The sequence below is a fragment of the Arvicanthis niloticus genome, chromosome 16 (genome assembly GCF_011762505.2).
Source record: "Arvicanthis niloticus isolate mArvNil1 chromosome 16, mArvNil1.pat.X, whole genome shotgun sequence".
Taxonomy (NCBI): Eukaryota; Metazoa; Chordata; class Mammalia; order Rodentia; family Muridae; genus Arvicanthis; species Arvicanthis niloticus.
In genome coordinates this window covers 66800374-66821666 of record NC_047673.1, presented here as the reverse complement: position 1 = coordinate 66821666, position 21293 = coordinate 66800374, and the positions used below count along the sequence as shown (strand labels likewise).

The window sequence follows — 21293 nt, the reverse complement described above, 5'->3', positions numbered from 1 at the left end:
TAATAAAATCAAGACCATACCAGTCATCCCTACTGGCAAGTCAGGCTTTATACAGCAATCAGTACATCATTAAGGTGTGGAAATCACAGTTACCAGAAACATTAAAGCTTCTTACACTCTGAGAAGCACAGGGGCTTTGGTATTAGTGTCTAGATACAGCTCAGCAGAAGAACGCTGAGCATTTACAAAGAAAGTACTGTATAGATATCATCTCAACTACTGTTCCAAACACCTGAAGGCTCTAAACATGAGAGAACAGAGGCCCAGAAAAGTTGGGTAACTACAGTGATATCACACAGCAAACAGTGGAAGAACTAGACTACGCACCCAAGGCAGCCTGCACCGAAGCTCAGTGCTCCTGTTAATAAGGTAAAGCTGCCTCTGCATATTTTCCCATAAAATAGCAAAATAGAAAACTCCGTTCAGAACAATAAAGCAAGTTGTCTATAGCTCAAGACACACAGAATATCTGCCTACCTTTAATGATCAGTCATGCCATGTTTACACACCAATTCTGACTATGGGATCTCTGACTGGTAAGCAACCACCCCTATCTCATCACAGGCAGAGAAGTGTGAACACTTGAGTGGCCACCAAGGCCAGGGACTCTGACAGGACTAGAAATGAAGCAATAAACAAGACCTCAGTGCGGCTCTCAAGTGGACATGATGTATTCTAAAGATTCAGAGGAAATCATGAAACCAGCTGAGGAACTAGTGGGTGGGGCTTAGTGAGGGAATTAACTCGGAAATAAATGCAGTTTGGTTTCTGAAATGAGCAGAGCAGACAGAGATGGGACAAGACTAATGAGCATGGGAAAACACAGACTGCAGACAGCATTGGATTCTATAATAACCAATAATTTTCAATTTCTACTGAATGAAATTTTACAGAAGAAAAAAGACTTCCTCTAGAGGAGTGAAACTAGGTCACGAGGTACACATGGAGGCCTGGGGTACTTCAGCCTGGGCAAGAATTTGGACAGAGCTCCTCTGTAATCACACCCTAGTCAGCGTTCCTCCGCTGATGCTCTGACAGCTGCATCCTCTTCCCATGACATCAGAATATGCTTTGCAACAGGCACATGAAGAAGATATGCTGATAGCCCATTCTGCCTAAACCACACTGTAAATCCAAGGCATGGTGCAATCTAGAGAGTTCCAATCACACTCATCTTGTGAAGCATACTGTTGAGACTAGGGTCACTGAACTGGGTGACCCATGAAGAATATCTATTTCAATCCTTTTACCTCAGATGAGATTTGAACTAAGAGCTAAAATGATTTGTTTCACGACATGTTGCCCCACAGCTGGTACACCAGACTTTTGCCACTCTTCCATCATGAAAGCTACAATGAAGGGACCATCTATCTAATCTCTGGTTTATTGGAAGCCGAACTTAACTGCATGTGACTCAGCTTGGGATCAAAGGATACAATGCCCTCATAGACAGAATGTCCACCATGGCCAAAGCCTCCAGACACAAGGCACACTTACTTAGTCAGCGTCTCGATGGCCTGGGTGTGCACATTGGTATGTGTCTGGGAAAGAACAGCTTCGTGCTGAGCACACTTCAAACAGAGGCCACCCACACGGCTGGATGCACTCGCAGTTAGAAGAGACTCTTTATGCTTCAGTCTTTCCTTAAGATCCTCACAGGTTTTCTGATATTCCACTAAGTCTTTCCTAAAAGAAAGTGAAACAATTCTAGGCTGAGTCCAGGGAACAGTACTAGTACAGAGAGTATCATTATTGCCATGTGTGGTGTTGCGCACAGGAGACACTTTACATATCTATCTTATTAACTCTTACCATAACTTTGAAGCACAAGAGTGATTACTTTATCTTTCATACTACATATGAAGTGCTATCAAGTAATTCTAATTTTGATAACAACTGTAAATCATCAAACGTTAAAGACTATATTAAGAACTCCACCTTTCTGTTGTATCTGAAAATGGATGACTTTACCTCAGAAGCATCAGCTGAGACTCCAGAAGGTCAGTCTTCGCCTCGTATGTCAGTTTCAGCCTTTCCTGCGGAACAAGGTGAGAAAGCACATTTTTGCTATGTCTTGTTTTCATAAAAAATGTAAATTCTAAATAGTAACTCTAGTTTTCCTCTTGCCCACAGGAAGATCAAAGCTACAGGGATGCTTTCACTGGCTCACTCCAGCTCTGCTGCTTTGACTATTAGGCAAATGGCCATACAGAACCACTGGGTCCGAAAATGGTGACTGCTTACAATTTTTGTTTTCTTTTAAAACTGCACATACCAAGTCTTACCCTTAAAAGTGTGACTTATAAGAATTTGATTGTCGCATTCCGGTCTGGGCCAGAGCACTGAGCAGATCTTGGGTGGCAGCTCTGCCCCCAACCTCCAAGAACCCAGAGGAAGTGGGGATCCCAGGCGCTCTAACTCTGGCAGTATCTTAGGTAAGCAGACAGCAGGGCCTGACTTAAACAGGGAGTAACTGGGACCCACAAGGACCCAGGAAGTCACTCCCGGCTCGGAACACAGGTTCCTTCCGGTCTGGGCCAGAGCATTGAGCAGATCTTGGGTGGCAGCTCTGTCCCCAACCTCCAAGAACCCAGAGGAAGCAGGGATCCCAGGCGCTCTAACTTGGACAGTGTCTTAGAAACTGGTTCTCAGATCTGAGGCCTGAACCAGACCTCTGTCAGGTCTGCTGTTGTGTGGACCCCGGATTCCACTTGAGACATACTGGAAGGTCCACTCAACCCAGAGCCACAGAGAAACAACTGAACTCAGAGCGTCAGACAACATATCCTGAGATATTCTAGAGGAGACACTGCACCCAGAACAGCAGACACTTAGCTGGACTGCTACCTTGGAGGCACCATATACTGAGGCATCCTAGAGGTACCACTGTAATCAGTGCAGCTGGAAAAGATCACAGAGACATCTGGACCCCTAGGAGATCAAACACAAGCGAGATAACTGGAAAGGCAGGCTTCAGTCAGAGACAGCAAGTACAGGCAGCACTAGAGTTAACCAGATGGCAAAAGGCAAGCGCAAGAACGTAAGCAACAGAAACCAAAGTTACATGGCATCATCAGAACCCAGCTCCCCCATCAGAGCAAGCCCTGAACACCCCTTCACACCAGAAAAGCAGGATTCAGAATTAAAATCACTTCTCATGATGATGATAGAGGGCTTTAAGAAAGACATAAATAACACTCTCAAAGAACTTAAGGAGAGCACTGGTAGACAGATAGAAACCCTTAAAGAGGAAACACAAAAATCCCTTAAGGAATTGCAAGAAAATGCAACCAAACGGGAGAAGGAATTAAACAAAACCATGCAGGATCTAAAATGGAAGTAGAAACAATAAAGAAATCACAAAGGGACAATAACCTGGAGATAGAAAACCTAAAAAAAAGATCAGGAGTCATAGACACAAGTATCACCAACAGAATACAAGAGATGGAAGAGAGAATCTCATGTGCAGAAGATACATGGAAAACATTGACACAACTGTCAAAGAAAATGCAAAATACAAAAAGCTACTAACCCAAAATATACAAGAAATCCAAGACACAATGAGAAGGCCAAACCTAAGGATAATAGGTATAGATGAGGGGAAGACTTCCAACTTAAAGGACCAGTAAATATCCTCAACAAAATTATAGAGGAAAACTTCCCTAACCTAAAGAAAGAGATGTCCATAAATATACAAGAAGCCTACACAGAACTCCAAATAGTTTAGACCAGAAAAGAAATACTTCCCACCATATAATAGTCAAAACATCAAATGTACAAAACAAAGAAAAAATACTAAAAGCAGTAAGGGAAAAAGGCAAAGTAACATAAAAAGGCAGACCCATAAGAATTACACCAGACTTCTCACCAGAGACCATAAAAGCCAGAAGATCCTGGACCAATATCATACAGACCCTAAGAGAACAAAAATGCCAGCCCAGACTACTATACCCAGCAAAACTGTCAATCATTATTGATGAAGAAACCAAAATATTCCATGACAAATCCAAATTTACACAGTATCTCAACACAAATCCAGCAAAATTATTCAAAGAATAATTGGTGGAAAACTCCAACACAAGGAGGGAAACTACAACCTAGAAAAAGCAAGAAAGTAATCTTCCAAAAACCGTAAAAGAAGGTAGCTACACAAACATATCTCCACGGATGTTAGCCCAAAAGCTTGGATTAGCGAAGACTCAACCCACAGACCACATGAAGCTCATGAAGAAGGAAGACCAAGAGGGGATGCCTCAGTTCTACTTAGAACGAGAAACAAAAATGCTCAAGGGAGCAAATAGGGAAACAAAACATGGAACAGAAACTGAAGGAGGGGCCATCAGGAGACCATTCCACCTGGGTATTCATCCCATGTACAGCCACCTAAGCTAAACACTGTTGTGGATGGCTGGAAGTGCATAATGTGAGGAACATGATATAGCTGTCTCCTTAGAGGTCTGCCAAAGACTAACACACTCAGAGGACGATGCTCACAGTTAACCACTGATATGATCAGGGGTTTCCCAATGGAGAACTCAGTAAGAGGTCCCATAAAAAAAAAAAATGAACACAGAGTGGGGGGGGATGTAAGGGCGGGGAGGGGATAGTGAGGGGGGTAGGTGGGGTCACTGCCTCATAGAAGCATGAGGAGGGGGATGGGATAGGAGGTTTCTGGGTGGTGGGAGGAAGTAGGCTAAGGGGATAAAATCTGAAACGTAAATACTACAACCAATTTTAACAAGCGAAAAAAAAGTTGTCAGAACCAACATCTTTAAAAAAAAATGTTAGCCCTTTGGGGGGGGGGAATTTTTTTTTTCTTGATACTAAAACTTGTTCTGAGAATTGTATATTGCAGAATACACAGCCTTGGTGTATCTACTCATCAAGCATACTGAGCAGACCTGCCCAAACCTCCGATGTCCTGGAATTCCATCTGGATCCAGGGAAGACACAGCATCAGGGGTTTATCAACTTACTCTTCCCCCTACCCCTCTTCTAAAATCTCAACGCCCTTAATCAGCTTGAAGAAGTTAAAGAAGAGTCAGCGCCCCTATTCCCTGAGCTTGGGGACTAATGTGGTTAATAATGGTCTGTCTTTCTAGGGAAAAGTAGTGGTTTTGTTGGAACAGGAGGGATTAGCTAGGACTTATTGCATAGCCATAACCTATTGGTAGAAATCTGTATAATTATTATCAAGATGAAGTTATAATTTCTTATATGGTACAAAATTTACTTTGATTTCAAATTTAAGGTTTTCATTGGTATGAGCCTCTTATTAATATAAAAATGAGATGAATATTGATACTCTCATGGGCATTGTGCCTGTATAACACATTTAGGAATACAAGGCCTAGACCCAGCCCTTTTTTAACTTTTTTAACTGATTTGGGACGGTTAACCTATGAGTTAAGGGACTATAGCAAATTCATATTTTTGAGTTTATTGTTAGGGTGTTTTCCATATTTTACTTAGAAATAGCTGAGAGGAGTTAACGGAAAACAGTCCAGGTTACCTTACATGGATAGTTGGTTTTCAAAACATCAGAAGTCCATAGAACTGATGCTACAAATATTTATATATTAATGTTCATATTGATTAGAGACCTGTCTGCTCCTAACAGCTTCCTGTCGTGGATTCTAAGAAGAAATTGAGCATCCTTGGAGTTACTCCAGTTGTGTGGTAACAGCCACTAGGCAAGAATTGCCTCTCTCCATCTACAGACAAATTACTGTCCAGAAAAGGACACACATGCAGAATAGTCGACTGATTATATCTGCCTAGACAGAGTAATCAGCCCTTAATAATCCTGCATCACTAAGATCTGTCAGATGATTCTGGGCCAGAAGGCTGAAGATTTGATGTTCCAACGTTCGGTAGTATAGGGGCTTTCCAGGTGTTCAGCGGTCTCTATAAATTGGCTAAGTTTTAGAAGTTATGTTTAGTGCTTCCCATAACTTCAGTTAACTCAGTCATTCTGGATTTCTGATGGGGTTGAAGACCTATAGTCTCATAGCCAATCCTGGCTATTTACTTTGAGAGAAAAGATCTGAGTAGATGGTTTTCAGCTGACATTCATTCTAAAGCCAAAAAAGCCAGGATCAAAAGTAAGTGTTTTAATTAGAAGAGATGACAGAGGTTCTGGTTAGTCAACAAAATGATGGACTGGGTATTAGGACTATCTTGTACCTCACTGGTACAATTAGGAATAAGTATGCTCTAATTGTATTTTGAGAGAAAAGTTTTACTTTAACAGGAAGAGTGATATGTAGGAGGAGCTAAGTGGGAAGGAGTACTGAGAGGAAGAGATGGAGCAAGGAGAGAAGATGAAGAGGAGAAGCTAGGTGATGAGAGAGAAAGAGAGAGGGGGCATGGAGGCAGATGTTCACATGTCTCCACCCGTCAAAGATAGTTTTTATATCTAGGTTGGGTATTGGGTTACGCTTCTGATTGAGCATTACCAAACTTATAAATCCTTTGATTAACATTTTTAAAAAATCCTATAAAAGCAAAAAGGAAAGGGGGGGCATGGGACAGGGGTGTTCTAGGGAGGGGAAATGTGGAAAGGGGATGGCATCTTAAATGTAAATAAAATATAAAATAAAATTAAAAAAAAGAATTTGATTGTCATTTAGTGGGTTCATAACAATAAAGTTCAAACTTTATCAGAATTCCCCATTGTAAGTGAAGCATGCTTGGCATGCAGTATATACATGTTCCGAATGGAAAGGTTAAAAGTTTAATGCCTACCGTGATAAGCCAAATGGCTACCCTATCTGTAGCCTGACTCTGTGTGCAATCTACCATTTAACAAGTACTTTTTAAGGTATTTACACAAGGTCCCTCAAACCACAGCAAGAACTTCCACTCTTGTAAGGAACAGAGTGGCACATGAGTCTCTGTGAGATGAAAAGGAGGGAAAGCAGAATTATAAACCAGTTAAAAGCTAGGCTTCTCAGAGCAGGAGTTAAGGCTTGAAGAATGATTTCCAGGACAGAATCTGAAGCTATCACACCACACCGTATCTTTGGGCTGCTGACTGGATCACCAGAAGGTAAAATGCTATGAGAAGGAGCAGCTGGATGTGGGAGAAACAGGAAAAGTGTGGGACATAGGAAGAATATAAATGTTAGAACACTTGTTTATCCAACCCATGCAGCTGAGGCACTGGACATGCACTGAAAACTTATTATCAAATTGACTGTAGCATCAGAATAATTGGGGGAAACAAAGGTTACAAAGAACTAATTGCAAATGTGTAGATAAGAGGTTAGACTGTGAAGCAGATAACCCAGCGAAAAAGACTGAAAAGTTTATAGTGTTGAGCGTTTCACAAGCCAGGGGGACGGAAGTTTATAACTGATTAGATCTGAGATAGAAAAAGGTAAAACTCATCCAGGTTTCTGAACTGAGTGATAAAGTGAATGCCAGTGCTAAATATTATTTCAGAACCAGGAAGGAGAGAAAAGAAACTCCCCAAAATGATTCAAGCAATGACACAAGGGAGCCAACAATAGCACAATAAACAGAACTCAAAAGCAAGACAGCCACGTTGAGTGAAAAGCAGCAGTATAAATAATCCCATTGGTTTACAATGGCATAGACACCACATTATAAAACTTACATCAGAGAGGCTGAGAGCCAGAGCCCAGCTGTGTGCTTCTTCTAAAGGAAGACCCTCAGATACTAACATATGAGCAGGTTAAAAGGACAAGAGAAGAGAAATCCCACCATTCTAATGCTAGTTTTTAAAAAGTGTGACTTAGTAAAATAGTAAAATCTGCAAGCTTTTTTAATCATGTGAGTTCAGAAATGAAATATGGAAATAAATATTATTTATGACAGCATCCAAATCAAGTAAGGACTAGTTCTAATGAAGGATATTTAAATCCTTTCCTCAGAGAACATAAAAATAGCTAACTATGGTGCTATACTCCATATCTAGTGCACTTCTGAGACACAGGCAGGATGATCATGAGTTCTAGGGTCTAAATTCCAGGCCTACCTGGAATAGACCAGGTCCAGGGCACCCTGCACTACACTGAAAGACCCCGTTTCAAGAAAGCCAAAGGCCAGGGATGCAACTCAGCAATGCAGTGCTTTGCCTAAAGGTGCTCGGCCCAGGTTTTGATTCCCAGAATCTCAAAGGAAAGAAAAAAACTAACAAAGGTTAAAGGCGACTTAAATAAACAGAGTTGTATGAGGCTCACAAGGATGGGTGAAATGGTATTATAAGGACACTAATTCCCAAATAACATATACTTTAAAAAGGCAATCTAAGTCAAACTCCACAATGTATTTAGAAATGGGAAAGGCCAAAATAGTAAAGATACTCTTTTGGGAAAAGAATAACAGTCTGTATGACATGGCCTACAGACTCAGGCTATAATAATAAACACAGCTTAGTAGGAGTACAATGAAGCAGATATAAACAGAATCACACTTAACCTATGGAAAAGGCGCTGAGATGCAGGGGAGGCTTCCCAGGTGCGCTCACCTTACATATGCAAGCGACTGGGTTGAACCCTCAAACTCACAGGCACAAAATACAATGTGAAATGAAGGCACAAGACTACTTTTCAACAATAGAACTCTAATATATTGATAAACACATGAGAAAAAAAAATGTGATCTGTGTGCTTCACATCACATACCAAGATGAATTCCAGGCAGACTGTACATCTAAATGTAAAAGGCACAGCCGGACACTCCAGAAAATACTGTAGGGAAAAATCCTATGTCAGATAGAAAGGGACTGTTTAAGATACCGAAAGCACTACACAATGAATACGAAATGAAATCTTTGTAACTAAAGCAAGCAATTAGCTACCATGAGAATTAAAAAGTAAGATACTTAGTGAGACGACAAACTTACTATACATAGTATACATAGTATGTATACATAGTATGTGTGTGTGTGAGAGAGAGAGAGGGAAGCTTTGTACCTGAATAAATATATATATATATATATATATATATATATATATATTCCCTCAAATCACATATCAAATACACGTAATAAAAGAAAGCAGAAGCACTTTAAAGCACACTTTTCCTTAAGCTCAAAGGTAGCCTGGGTTCATGCTGAGTTCCAGACCAGCCTAAGCTACATAGAGAGACCTTGTATGAAATAAACTCATAAAAAACAAATAAACAAAATCCCCAAGCAAATGCACATAGTTCGTCAGAAAAACCACCAATGGTGTATAAAGAAGGTTATGGACTTCAGGACAGCATGGAAACTGGTAAAGAACCGCTCAGGAGGCAGTCATTGATAATCAGTTCGAGCTGGACACTGACACAGCCTAAGACCACGTGTGAGGTGCATGCCCACAGACATAATGAATGTTCTCTGCAGAAATATTCACACCACCACCAAGTTAGAAGCAACACAAATGCCCATCAAGACTAGATAAGTCACTTGTGGTACACTCATTTGGTGGCTCCTCAATGAAAATCGCTACGTTTCTGCTACATACAGTAACATGGGTAGATATCTAGAAATGCAATGGTAGGAAACAAAGACAAATTGTTGGAACATACATGTAATCCCAGCACTTGAGAAGCAGACGCAGGAGGATTGAGTTCAAAGCCAGTGAGTTCAATGCCACCCTGGGCTAGATGAGACCCTGTCTTGAAAGCCAAACTAAATTTAAAAGAGAAAGGGGGTAGGGAAGATGGAGAAAGAGAAAGAAGGGGGGCCAGACAAAAGAATATATACCATTGTAAGACTCCATCTATATAACCTTTTCTTAATTCACAAGACTCAAGTAAAATGTTTAGTAATGTGTTCTTGGCAAATGTTCATGAACATCAGGATGTTTGATTAGCTATGGAGTAAAGAGAACCTGGATGGCAAGGAGCACAGCAAAGACGTGCAAGGATGGTAAAATAAATAAATAAATACTGAGCCAAACGATAAGTTCGTGAGTATTCTTTCAGAGTAAATCACTAGGCTGTAACCTTTGAGTACTTTAATGAACAAGGGTTGTGCTGTGCAGTAAGAATGTTAAGGAAGAGGCTGTTGAACTGGTCCACGCGGTATAAAACTGTTCTTAGGTAGAGATCATTTGCAACCATAAAATGAGCAGGCAGAATGTGCTATCAGGTGTTAAAGTGAAAACAGGAGACAAGGAATGCAGACAGAATATATTCAACTGTCTGGGAAAGCCTGGGAGTAAAGGAGATAAAAACGTAGGGTCATGAACAGGATAAAATGAAAAAACACAATCTTTGAGAAACCAGACATCAAACTGACTAAAGAAAAGGCTATAAGCAATTGCTTCATGTGCATCCAAAGAGCAAGGAGAAACACAGGCAAAGAACTGGAGAAAGCAGAGGACATCACAGAAAGGAACCAAGAATAACTCTAGAACAGAAAAACCTCAATGAGGAGCACGACATTAGAGGGGTTAAAGACAGGCCGTGAGCAACTGGAACAGAGAGCAGCGGAAGTGACTAGGGCAGAGGGCAAAGGTGAAGAGCAACCCGTGATGGGAAGAAATGGAGGTAGAGAAGCAGAAGCATTCCACACTCACCAGCTCCAGCTTCCATTTGTCGGCATCACCAGTGGACACAGTTTTGCCAGTTTCAGCATCACCGTGAGAAAATGGTCTCTTTGCAGCTTCATCCACCCTAGAATCTTCTCGTGTCTTAATCCAAGAATTCTGCATGTTTCCCTGAAATAAAACACACCATTAATTGCAGCAGACATTCACCATTAAGTAAGCATGCAGACTATACATGGAATCATGATTTCCAGCCATGAGGAACATGTGCATGTTGAAGCTATGCTAGACAGTGGGTATTACAGGGTCAAGTGCCCATGTGTGCAGGGAATAATGCAAATATCCACAGAGAAGCCTGGATGCCTGAATATTCAACATTCTCCTCAGAAAACAGACACTCGGAAACTGACAGTCTTTTACTTTCCATATTCTGTAGATGCTAATAACCATAGCTGAGAGTATGTTAGATATTTCTGTGTACTTCATATAATTTGCTAAGAGTCACAAGGATAGAGTGTAAGGATTTGAGCCCTAGCAATATGGCTGCAGTATTTACTGTAACAAGAGAGACATGGGTGTTCTCTGCCCTGGATTACTGATAGTGCTTCCAAAACTCCTGATATTTTTAGAGTGAAAAGACCATACATATTGCAGTATGAAACTTGGTATTAGTCCACAACTGCCAATACAAGAGCTCCTAAGACCTTCATAACCACAAGCGGTGGGAACATTTATGCTAATAAGATAACATAGGTTCTCCCAAGGCTTCAGGAAGGCGGGCAGGGTTTACCAGAACCCTTGTTAGAAGGGGGAACTCTTAGCCTCCCTATTCTCTGAGGATGAGAAGACTGGAAACTGACTTGCCAACGGCTACTGGTTTGTTTGGTCACTAGCAAATCAACCACACCTATGTAAGGAGCCTTCTGAAAATTCCAACCGACAGGAGTTTGGAGAATTTCTGGGTTAGTGAACAAATCATTGTGCCACAATGAACTTTTCTTTAAAACTGACCCTCTGGGATCTGTGTATTTCATTTTTCTAATTCATTTAATCTTTTTAGACAAGAACTTGAAAGCCACTGGTTTTGGTGGTAATTGAGATTTTCAGAACCAAGCAAAGCTCAGTTCTTAAAAGACATTGCAATACTCTTATCTTAGGACTAAGTCACACTAGAGAGAGGATGTTGGGCTTTGAGAGCAATCAGAAATTCCATTTAGCTTTCTGGAAAAGTTTTGATTCTAGTTTTGTGTCACTTAAATGAGGCAGCCTCCACCTGTAGTTGTTCATAGGTAGTTTGCTGTCACTACTAACTGATGTGGAAACTTAAGGGTTCTTTGGAAAGCCAGTTGAATGGTGTTTTGCTGGGGCAAACACATGAAGGAACATTTCGTGAAAATGGACACAGGTGAAAGGCTAAGGCAGACACTTTTGAAGAAACATTTCATTAAAACAGACACAGGAGAGAGGATGTTCTGCTAAAGCAAGCACCTGAGAGGACATGTGATGAAGGATTCTCTGCTAACCATACATGTACTGGCCTGCCTTACATTTTGTAGTAGAGCTGCATTTGTCAAGATGCCATAGAGAGAAATGTACCAAAAAACTTCTGGTGTTGTGATGCAGCTTCTTGATGCTTCTGAGGACTAGGGCTGACTGGCAAAGTGATGTCAGCTGAGACAGGTGCACGTGCTAAGATAAGGCACATGGAGGACACGTGATGCTTGGAGGGAATAAACAGAACTTGACGGACAGTGCAGGAGGCTGAGCTTGGTTTGCTTATAGAGCTGTGCAACATTTGTGGGTCTCGAGTCTTCACTGATCTCCACTTTGCTGAGTGAGACATAACCTAGAACTTCTCAGCGTATTCTTCCGGATCCCTCCTGCTGACTCGAGCCGAGGCTGAGACCTGTTGTCTCTGCTAGGTCATGTCTCTGCTGCTGATTAATGTTTGCTATGTTGGCTCTACTGAAATGGACTGCTGATGTATCTGTGAAGTTCTTGTGAGTGGATCAAGCTGCTGCTGTAAACCTATGAACTACTGCAGATTTCCAGACAACACAGATGGGAGTTCTCACAGATGGGAGAAGCATTTCTAAAGGTCCACTTTCCTCCTATCCTTTCTTTCCCACCCTCTGGTGGGTGGTGAACTCTAAGGGAGGTTAAAGTGTTTAAGAACCATCATTAAAAATAAGGTTTGAAAAAATTAAAGTTACAACTAACAGAGGTAAAGCAGAGGGTGGTGAGAGGAGGAGGCTAGGGAATGAATCCGGGTCCCAGGCCAACACATCTGCAACCTATTGTGTAAGTAGGGCCATGTCTTACAGCTCATATTCAGTTACTTCTGAAATCAATCAAGGATAAGGTACCAATTTCCTCTAGAGAAACTGGCTATTAATGCTTATAGACCACAGATTGCAGGCCCACGATATAAAACATTATTATTCTTTAGAAATAAGTGTTTTGTCTTCTATAGATAGCTTTTAAAACTTCGAATAGTATTTAACCAATTATTTTAAATCCTTAAAATCATTGAAAACCTCTTATTTACTTACTATAGGAAATATTAGTACAGAAAATGACTCAGAAATGTTCCTATCATAGATCTTTGAGATAGTGCCAAAATCTCTAACAAGTAAGATATTTTAATATTATTATACTTTTTAGCTACAGAGAAAGCTTTTCTGACAGGAGTCTTTCATGGGGATTAAACTATGATTTTAAAAGATGAGTGATGCACTCTATGAATAGTTTCAGTTTTAATAAAATACCATTACCATTCTTTTATAACATCTAGGTTATCAAACATCCCAGAAGTTCCAAGTCTTGGGGGCTTGCCTGCAAGTGCAGAGATAGAATTGAGGAACAGAATTCTCTCTTCTTTGGGAGAAACCTCTGGGCAATATGGTTTGGTTCAATGTGAGCATCTCTTACTAATTTATACACACAGGCAGTAAAACATGAACTTAGGTAACTGGGTTCAAGAAGTCAAGACAGTCTGGGCTCCTGTCCTTGCTTTAGCATTTTATAGCTCTGTGACACTGTATCAGTTACTTAACTACTACATTATTTTAACTTTCTCCTCTGAAATACAAATAGTACCACTTGCCTTGTAAGCTATTGTGAAACTGAAATAATACAAGAAAAATTAACAGGCTTGATACAGTACCTGATACAAACCCATGCAGTCGCTACAAATGATAGTTACTATATAATTATCTCAGTTATTTACAGAAGAGGATATTGGGACACTGGGTTCTAAGTTCGAAATAACCTAGAGCACTGTTGAGACTAAGTATGAATATCTGAGTCACTAAAAAACCCATTTTTTCTTGAGAAAGATAACATCCCTAACTCACCAACACTTAAGACATGCTAAAAAGTTTTATGCATATTAATTCCAACACAGTATCAAGAATGCACTGGTGAAAGACCTGTTTACCTAGCCAAGTAAACAGCAAGCACAACTGTCCAGCAACAATGGACACCACAGAAGGCTAAGGGGCAGGCCAGCACACCTACTACAGTCGTTTCAGGGGGAGTGCCCCGTTTACTACATGTGAATGAGTAAGATCGACAACACAGCCTCTCTGGAAACTTGTCTAGTCTACAATTACAACTGTAGTTTTCTTTTGGCAAATCCTCTTTTCTCAGACTGCTGGCAGATGTGCTGCTGCGACCATTGCTTCCTTCCTGCTCACTCCTGCCTCTTACTCACTCGTCTGCCCAATTTCCTCTCTCATCACTTCCTCTTCTCCCACTTCTTAGCCACTGTATAAATATTGAAGACAATGAATAATTGACTCACTGCTAAGTGACTCTACATTTACAGAAAAAACACAAGACTGTAATTTTTTAAAGGCACTATTTCCAAGTACTTTTTATTGGATGATCTTTTCTTTTCAATTTGACATCAAAATTATAAGCGCTAAGGTGGGATGTTTAACCACCAATATTAGTAATCATATAAAGCTTTAAAATTATTATATATCAAGGAGTAACTTTTCACAAATGTAAATGTCAACACAGAAAACAAACTGAACACTAATCATCGACCCCACTGATGAGTTTTCAAAGTCAACTCAACAGCAAATACACACACACACACACACACACATGCACTCACACACGCACGCATGCACACATACACACACACACACACACACACACAAACACAACTCAAGGACCAGAAAGGAAATGCTGGGTCAGGCTGGGGGAAGTAAGCTACAAAACCAAAATCAGATGACACATAAGTACATCATCAAGAATCTCACATATTCTTCTTTATAGAGCTGATTTACTATTGATACCTACATCTAGAAACACCTAAAGTCCATGACAACATAAGCTGCAACTACCAAGCATCATTGAAGGCAGAATTTGTCTACGGACTCTAAATGGTCTCTACATAGTCTTAAAACCATTTTATCCATTCTTCAAAGTCTGGGCCAATGATACTAGAGACAAGAGGCAACTTGAGGTTTATATTCCTAGGATCTAACCGGACTGGCAAACTGTCGGGGACTCTTGGGGGGATGGAATCCAGGAACTCCCACTGTAGACCCTGACGACAGTAAAGCTTCTCAAATCACCAATAAAGGAACTAATTACTATGAGCAAGGCTGATACTTAGTAAATACCATGAACCTTGCAGATTCAGAACAGAATCTTGATCCTCAGACTCACAGGCCAGGGTTCTTAGAGCTCAAGAGAAATGTAGAGAAAGTCAACAGATCCAAGTAAGATGCTAAGATGCTGAACCATTCCTAGATTAGCACAGTTCCTCCTATATAACACATTCTGTGCTTGTAGGTTTCTCTTTTCATATGAGAAAGGCATAAAGGCAGAGAAGACACCAGGGGACCTCCAGGCTTGTGTTCTGTCACCTGAAGACCCACTCCATCACAGCTGAGTCTAACTACTAAAGCACTATGCAAATTTGAACATGGCATTCTCACCAAACTTCAAGGAGAGATAAAACAAGTATGTCCAAACGATGGATCATGGGCCATATGTACCCTAGAATAGCTATCAATGTAATGTAGCCCAACACAAAATCATCAACTTATTTAAAATACTGTGAGTTTGTTTGTGGTTTTCTTCTTTACAACTCAACTTCATAGTTCTTGAGTATGAACTTTGTAGACAATATTATATCAAAAGGTTGGACCCAGTTGAAAAGCTGAGAGAAAGGGTAGGAAGAAACATTCAAAATAAAAGACTATGGTTATAAACACCACTCACAGACGCATCCAGGAATGTCTGCTCCCTCAGTGTCTCCTCGTGTCTGTGAGATCTCAGTTCTTGCTGGAGCCTTTCATTCTCAAGTACAACTACTTGCACCCTACTTTTCATTCCGGATAATTCATCCTATAAAAAGCAGAAATTAAAACACATTAAAGAGTTTAAGCAGCACGTATTAATTACTTGGAATCCAGCATGAAATAAATTATGGAAGACTTACACCATCAAATTCCTGATGTACAACAATTATATTAAGGTCAGAAAGGAAACCCAACCCTAGGTAATATTATCTAGTATTTGGGTTACTTAATGGATAGTTGAAGTCTGCTGGTGGCCATATCATAAGGTGTTATTATTTTGTTTCTACAAGGAATCAAAGACTAGAGGAAAGTCTTAGTTAAAATGATTATCTAAGAGATTTTTTTCAAAATGAGGCAGTCTGCTGAAAAGTAAGTAAAGTAAGTAAACCTACCAATGGTTAAATGTCAATAATGTGTGAGGACTAAATGAAGGGAGAGAGCCAAGGCATAGAAATATGCAGTGTTTATCAATTGGTACCCAGAAGAACTACAAATGACGCAGACTGGTATAAAGTTTGACCACTTTTATTTATATATATCATTGGCCTAGTATCATGCAACAGAAGCAACTAAGGAAGTCACAACTTGAATAGCTACTGAGTGGTATCTTACTTTCTGAAAACAAAAACAAAAATCTTAAAATACAGATGTGTGAATGCTTATCCTACTATTCATTACTACTATAATAAAAAACTATTATGTAATATGCAAATTCCTTTTACCTACATTAGGAAAAAAACCTGTAGTTAAATGTTGTGATTGAAAAAATAAGTTCCAAAAGTCCAGTTCTTAGGTCAACATGTAATTAAGCTTGGAAGGTGTCAACTCAATCTCTCTAGTAAAAAACTTTAACAATCTGAAAATAAAAATTCTTCTTAGACCCACCTAAGAAATGAAGTCACAGAGAAAGTTGTGCCTCTAATCCAGAGAAAATGTGCTTAGAACTACAACACTGGAACAGAAACCTTTAAGAAGCCTCTGCAGAAGCCAGTACTTAGGGAGGAAAATCCTAATGATAACTGATTCAGAGTTCAGTGTGAGTCAGTTTAAAGTTTAAAGACTCCAGGGAGATCTAGGACCCCTCAGAGTTTTAATTCCATGGCTACAACATACTCAAGGTAAAAATGAAAATAAATCCACTCATGCCAGGAAGGGGGAGGTGGTGCTTATGAATTATGCCCAGGACCTATGTCCTCTATAACAAGGCCTTACTAGGATGGAAACGGTTTCAAGGACCTGTAGACACTGGCTTTATAAAAACCTTTATGAGCTCAGTGAAATGTGAAAGGGACTCACAGGATCAGAAAGCACTGTGTCTTCTCCATGACTTTCCATACCAACAGGGCTTTCTCGTAACAGAGGAGAAATTCAACCTACAGAAATTCTTTCAAAGATTCTCTAAGGAACCCTGAAGATAGCAGAGGAGATGATTCCAAGACCACAGAAGAAATTTTAGCCTGATGTCTCTAATAAAAGCAAACCATAAAAATAGCCTAACTTCTAGTCAGAAAACAATAAAGCCTCACAGTATGAGCCAGTTCTAGTTAGGCCTCTGTTCTGTGAGAAATACCATAAGCACTTGGGAGAGGAAAGGTTTTATTTAGCTTATACATTCTGAGTACAGTCCATCATTGAAGGAAGTCCGCACTGGAGCTCGAGGCAAGCCTAGAAGCAGGAGCTAGAGCAGAGCCACACAGGACTCACTTACTGGCCTGATTTCTATGCTTCACTTGGCTTGCTTTCTTTTACAAAGCATAGCACTGCCCACAGTGGACTGGACCCTCCCATATCAACCAGTAATAAGAAAATGCCCACAGACATACTCACAATTCAATCTGATGGAGGCACTTCCTCAGCTGAGGCTCCCTCTTCCTATAGGGCTCTGCTTTGTGTGACGTCGACAAAAATGAACCAGCACAGCCACTTAACCTCCTTACTATTACTTAGTTCACCATGTACAGCATTAACACCAACGTCAACAACAAAATAACAAAACTACTGGGCAATTAACCAATCAGAAATGGTATGAAAGACAGTACCACATAAGAGTAGTTATTTTCAGTGGATCACAGTAAACATGAAAACTAAGAATTGCAAACTTCTATATAAGATATGACTGACACACATTGAGATCCTAACGAACATCTTACCTTGCAAAACTTGACTTCTGCTTCTAAATGATGAATATATTGAGACTGGTCGTTAATGATAGGAACGAGGTTGTGCATGGTAGGCGTGCTACCATCCTCACATTCTGATGGCCGCTACAACAGAAAGGACAAGTTAAACAGCTCCAGATTTAGCCAAGAATCATCTGATTACCGTCTCTACACTCAATTTAGTGCTGGTGCAACATAAGCAAAGACTGGACCACAGTGTACCGGACCACAGTGTACATGGAGTATTTATTTCTCTATTCTATAAATTTTACAGTATAAGACATGAATATTATTTTTGAAAGACAGAAAGTAACAGAGTTATTAAAAGCACATGACACATGGAGTTTCTTTTTAGAACAGGGTACTATAACTGCCTTGGGATGGGCTACCTGCTTAACTACTTAACAGCATGACAGCCCATTTAGCAATCGTACCACAGAAGAGGAGTGTTCCCTGAAATTCACATCAGCTCACCAAGGAAGAGACTTCAGAAGTCAACTGCACACCAGGGAAGCAAAACTCTGTTCCAAAGGTCACATTAGAAAAGCTAGAGTTTGGGCTTTCAATTTGTTGTTGTTGTTGCTGCTGAATGGATTTATAGGAGCAGCGGTGTGTAGGAGTGGAGGGGTAAACATAGTCTAGCAGCAATTCAAAATTGTGCATTCTGGGGCACAAATCCTCCCTGAAGGAGACACACAGGTGCACCATGTAGTCCAAGGAGACACTTCAGAAAAAGTTCTGCTGCTGTTTGTTTTTAAGGAAGATGGAATCAGGAAAAGGGAAATGAGAGTCAGCCAGTCAGCCTAACAGGAAGGCTTGCAAAGAGAACGCTTTTCCTCACTCAGTTGATTTTTATAGCTCTGGCAGAGAATTATTCCTGGCTAAAGTATTTTCTGTACCAAGAGCTGGGCAGGATATAAAAGAATCAACTCTGAACTAGGTCAAAATCAGAGTCTAGGCCTTAGGTCTACAAACTTACGTCACAGGCTTGCTAAAAGGACACTGTGCCTGAATGCTGGAATTTTTGCAATCATAAGAGAAATGATATATTTAGAACTCTTAAGAAACCCACAAAGTATGACATAAATATTAACACATCATAGTAGCAGTGCCACCTCACGATTCTAGTATGTGTGACAACTGTAGGGGATGTGGAAATAAAACCAGTGAAGGAACAAAGGTGGGGCAGAGAGAAACACCATAGGCTTCTGCAACTCCTTAAGTGTCCTGATCTAGCTCCACAGGATCTGAAATGGCTCCCGGCAAGGCCAAGTGGAAGGCTGCTTCCCCTGTCCTCACTGAAATCTCCCCATCACTGGCCCCTCCCCTACAGGCTTAAGGGCAGATGAGTCAGATACAACTAAACAACATATGCTGTGCCCCAATTTGTTCATGAATACATAACTGTACCCTAATGGGCTGAAAAACTGTATGTAAGCTTATGAACTAAACAATAAAGTTAGATCTGCACCCTGATGCTGGTCTCCAGAGTCCGAATCCTAGGAATCTTGATGGGCTGCGACTCTTCCCCCATTTCCTGGTCCCTGTGCCCACAACTGAATATAAAGCCTGCATGCTGCACTCTAGACACACATGGCTTCCCTTGACTTACGCAGTGTTGTAACGGCACCCTCACAGGAGCACTGCATTCTTCCAAGCACATACTTTTATGCTTAATTCTTACTTTACCGAAATACACTTCACTGCGTATTCAACATTTATAGCTATTGATTATAATTTTACAACACATTTTATCACTCAGTGCATTTACTCCTGCTGGCTTTTGGTTTCTAGAATGCTTGAAGAGCACAAAGTGAATGGCGTGCTTTCACACCAAGTAGAGGGAGTTGCTGGAGCTGCTGCCCATTCAGACGTGCTCATCAGCTTGGGAGACAAAGCTGAGCCCTGGCATGGGGAGCCAACTGGATCAGGCAGGGAGGAAGGCTCTTAAAATATATATATATATATATATATATATATATATATATATTATATATATTATATATATATATATTATGTGTGTGAGGACACTGTCACTGTCTTCAGACACAACAGAAGAGGGCATCAGATCCCATTACAGATGGTTGTGAGGCACCATGTTGTTGCTGGGAATTGAACTCAGGACCTCTAGAAGAGCAGACCATGCTCTTAATCTCTGAGCCATCTCTCCAGCCCCAGGAAGGTTCTTTATTACACAGAGTGGCTGCTTTACAAATGTGCAGGTCCATTTACAGGAGCACATATAATAGTGTGGGGACCTGCACTCTATACTTATACATACTAATACTAACTATGAGCTGTGTCAATTAGAAGACACTACCATGTCAGACCTACCACTACATAGACTCTTATATGTCAATACAATATGTTAGAAGCACATGAGTTTCATAAGAGTAAAACTAGACATTGTTGAGATGGACAGCATATCTAGGTATTTTTTTTTAAGTCGAATACATAGATATACAAACTATAACAAACTCTTCAATATATATATAATTTCCAAAAAATGCTGTATAATTTCTCACTAATTATAACACTAAATAAAACAGCATTACAAGGGAGAGGACCTAACATTACAGTTAGTAACTTCTATAAGTGATCAAATACAGATATGAACTTTTAAAAAATATTACTGAAATATTAGGCCTTTGTAGTGACTGTCACTTTTATATATTAACTAACCATTGCAAAAATACATGTATCAAGCTGTTCTCTTGACCTCATTTTTGAAACAAAAAAATAAATGGAAAATATCAAGATTTCTTCAGTTCAATCAGCGGTGGAAGAATGTTTCTCTAAAATTACTATGGCTGTAATCTGGATCATGTGCAACATGCACAAACTGACACAGGAAACTGAAGGAAAGCTAGGAAGCCGGGCTTCTGTCAGGTTTCAAAGGGTGACACTCACCGAAGGGGACAACTTTCCTCTTCGTGTTGGCGATGTCTCATTTTCCTTACTTGTTTGTTGACGCAACAAAGCTTTCAGTTGATTGACTGCAGGGCAAAAGCAATGGATTTATCGACCTTGCTTGAGATTCATAGGTTATGCACAGCTCAGGCTATAAATGCCCCTCAAAGACCACACAGCAAAGAATATGCCCTCGCTTAACATTAATGGGAGATAAAAGAAATTAGAAGAGGTAGGACCTAGTGAAGAGCTGGGGATTTGATTATCAAAACAAATCATTAAATTTGAAAATCAAACTATTAAATGGAGGAAGTCTTCAAGTCACTTGGGGAGAGTGGGGTCCCGCATCTTCTTCTTCTTTTGCCCTTCCTGGCATGAGGTACGCAGGCTTACCTATC

The 21293-nt window shown here is 40.3% G+C and overlaps 1 protein-coding gene across 12 annotated transcripts in view; it reads right to left on the bottom strand.

The window, feature by feature from the left end:
* The window catches only part of Sdccag8 (SHH signaling and ciliogenesis regulator SDCCAG8), a 194480-nt gene that overhangs the window by 161520 nt on the left and 11667 nt on the right, over positions 1-21293 (bottom strand). For all 12 annotated transcript variants that reach the window (XR_013104485.1, XR_013104484.1, XR_013104486.1 and 9 more), the window contains exons 3-8: positions 20896-20981; positions 17977-18090; positions 15747-15872; positions 10536-10676; positions 1972-2036; positions 1498-1686 (exon numbers count right to left, since the gene is read on the bottom strand). Coding sequence is in view for 9 of the 12 variants with exons in the window: in XM_034520156.2 (XP_034376047.1) it covers positions 1498-1686; positions 1972-2036; positions 10536-10676; positions 15747-15872; positions 17977-18090; positions 20896-20981 (721 nt within the window). In the remaining 3 variants the exon portion in view is untranslated. The remainder of the gene's footprint in view (positions 1-1497; positions 1687-1971; positions 2037-10535; positions 10677-15746; positions 15873-17976; positions 18091-20895; positions 20982-21293) is intronic.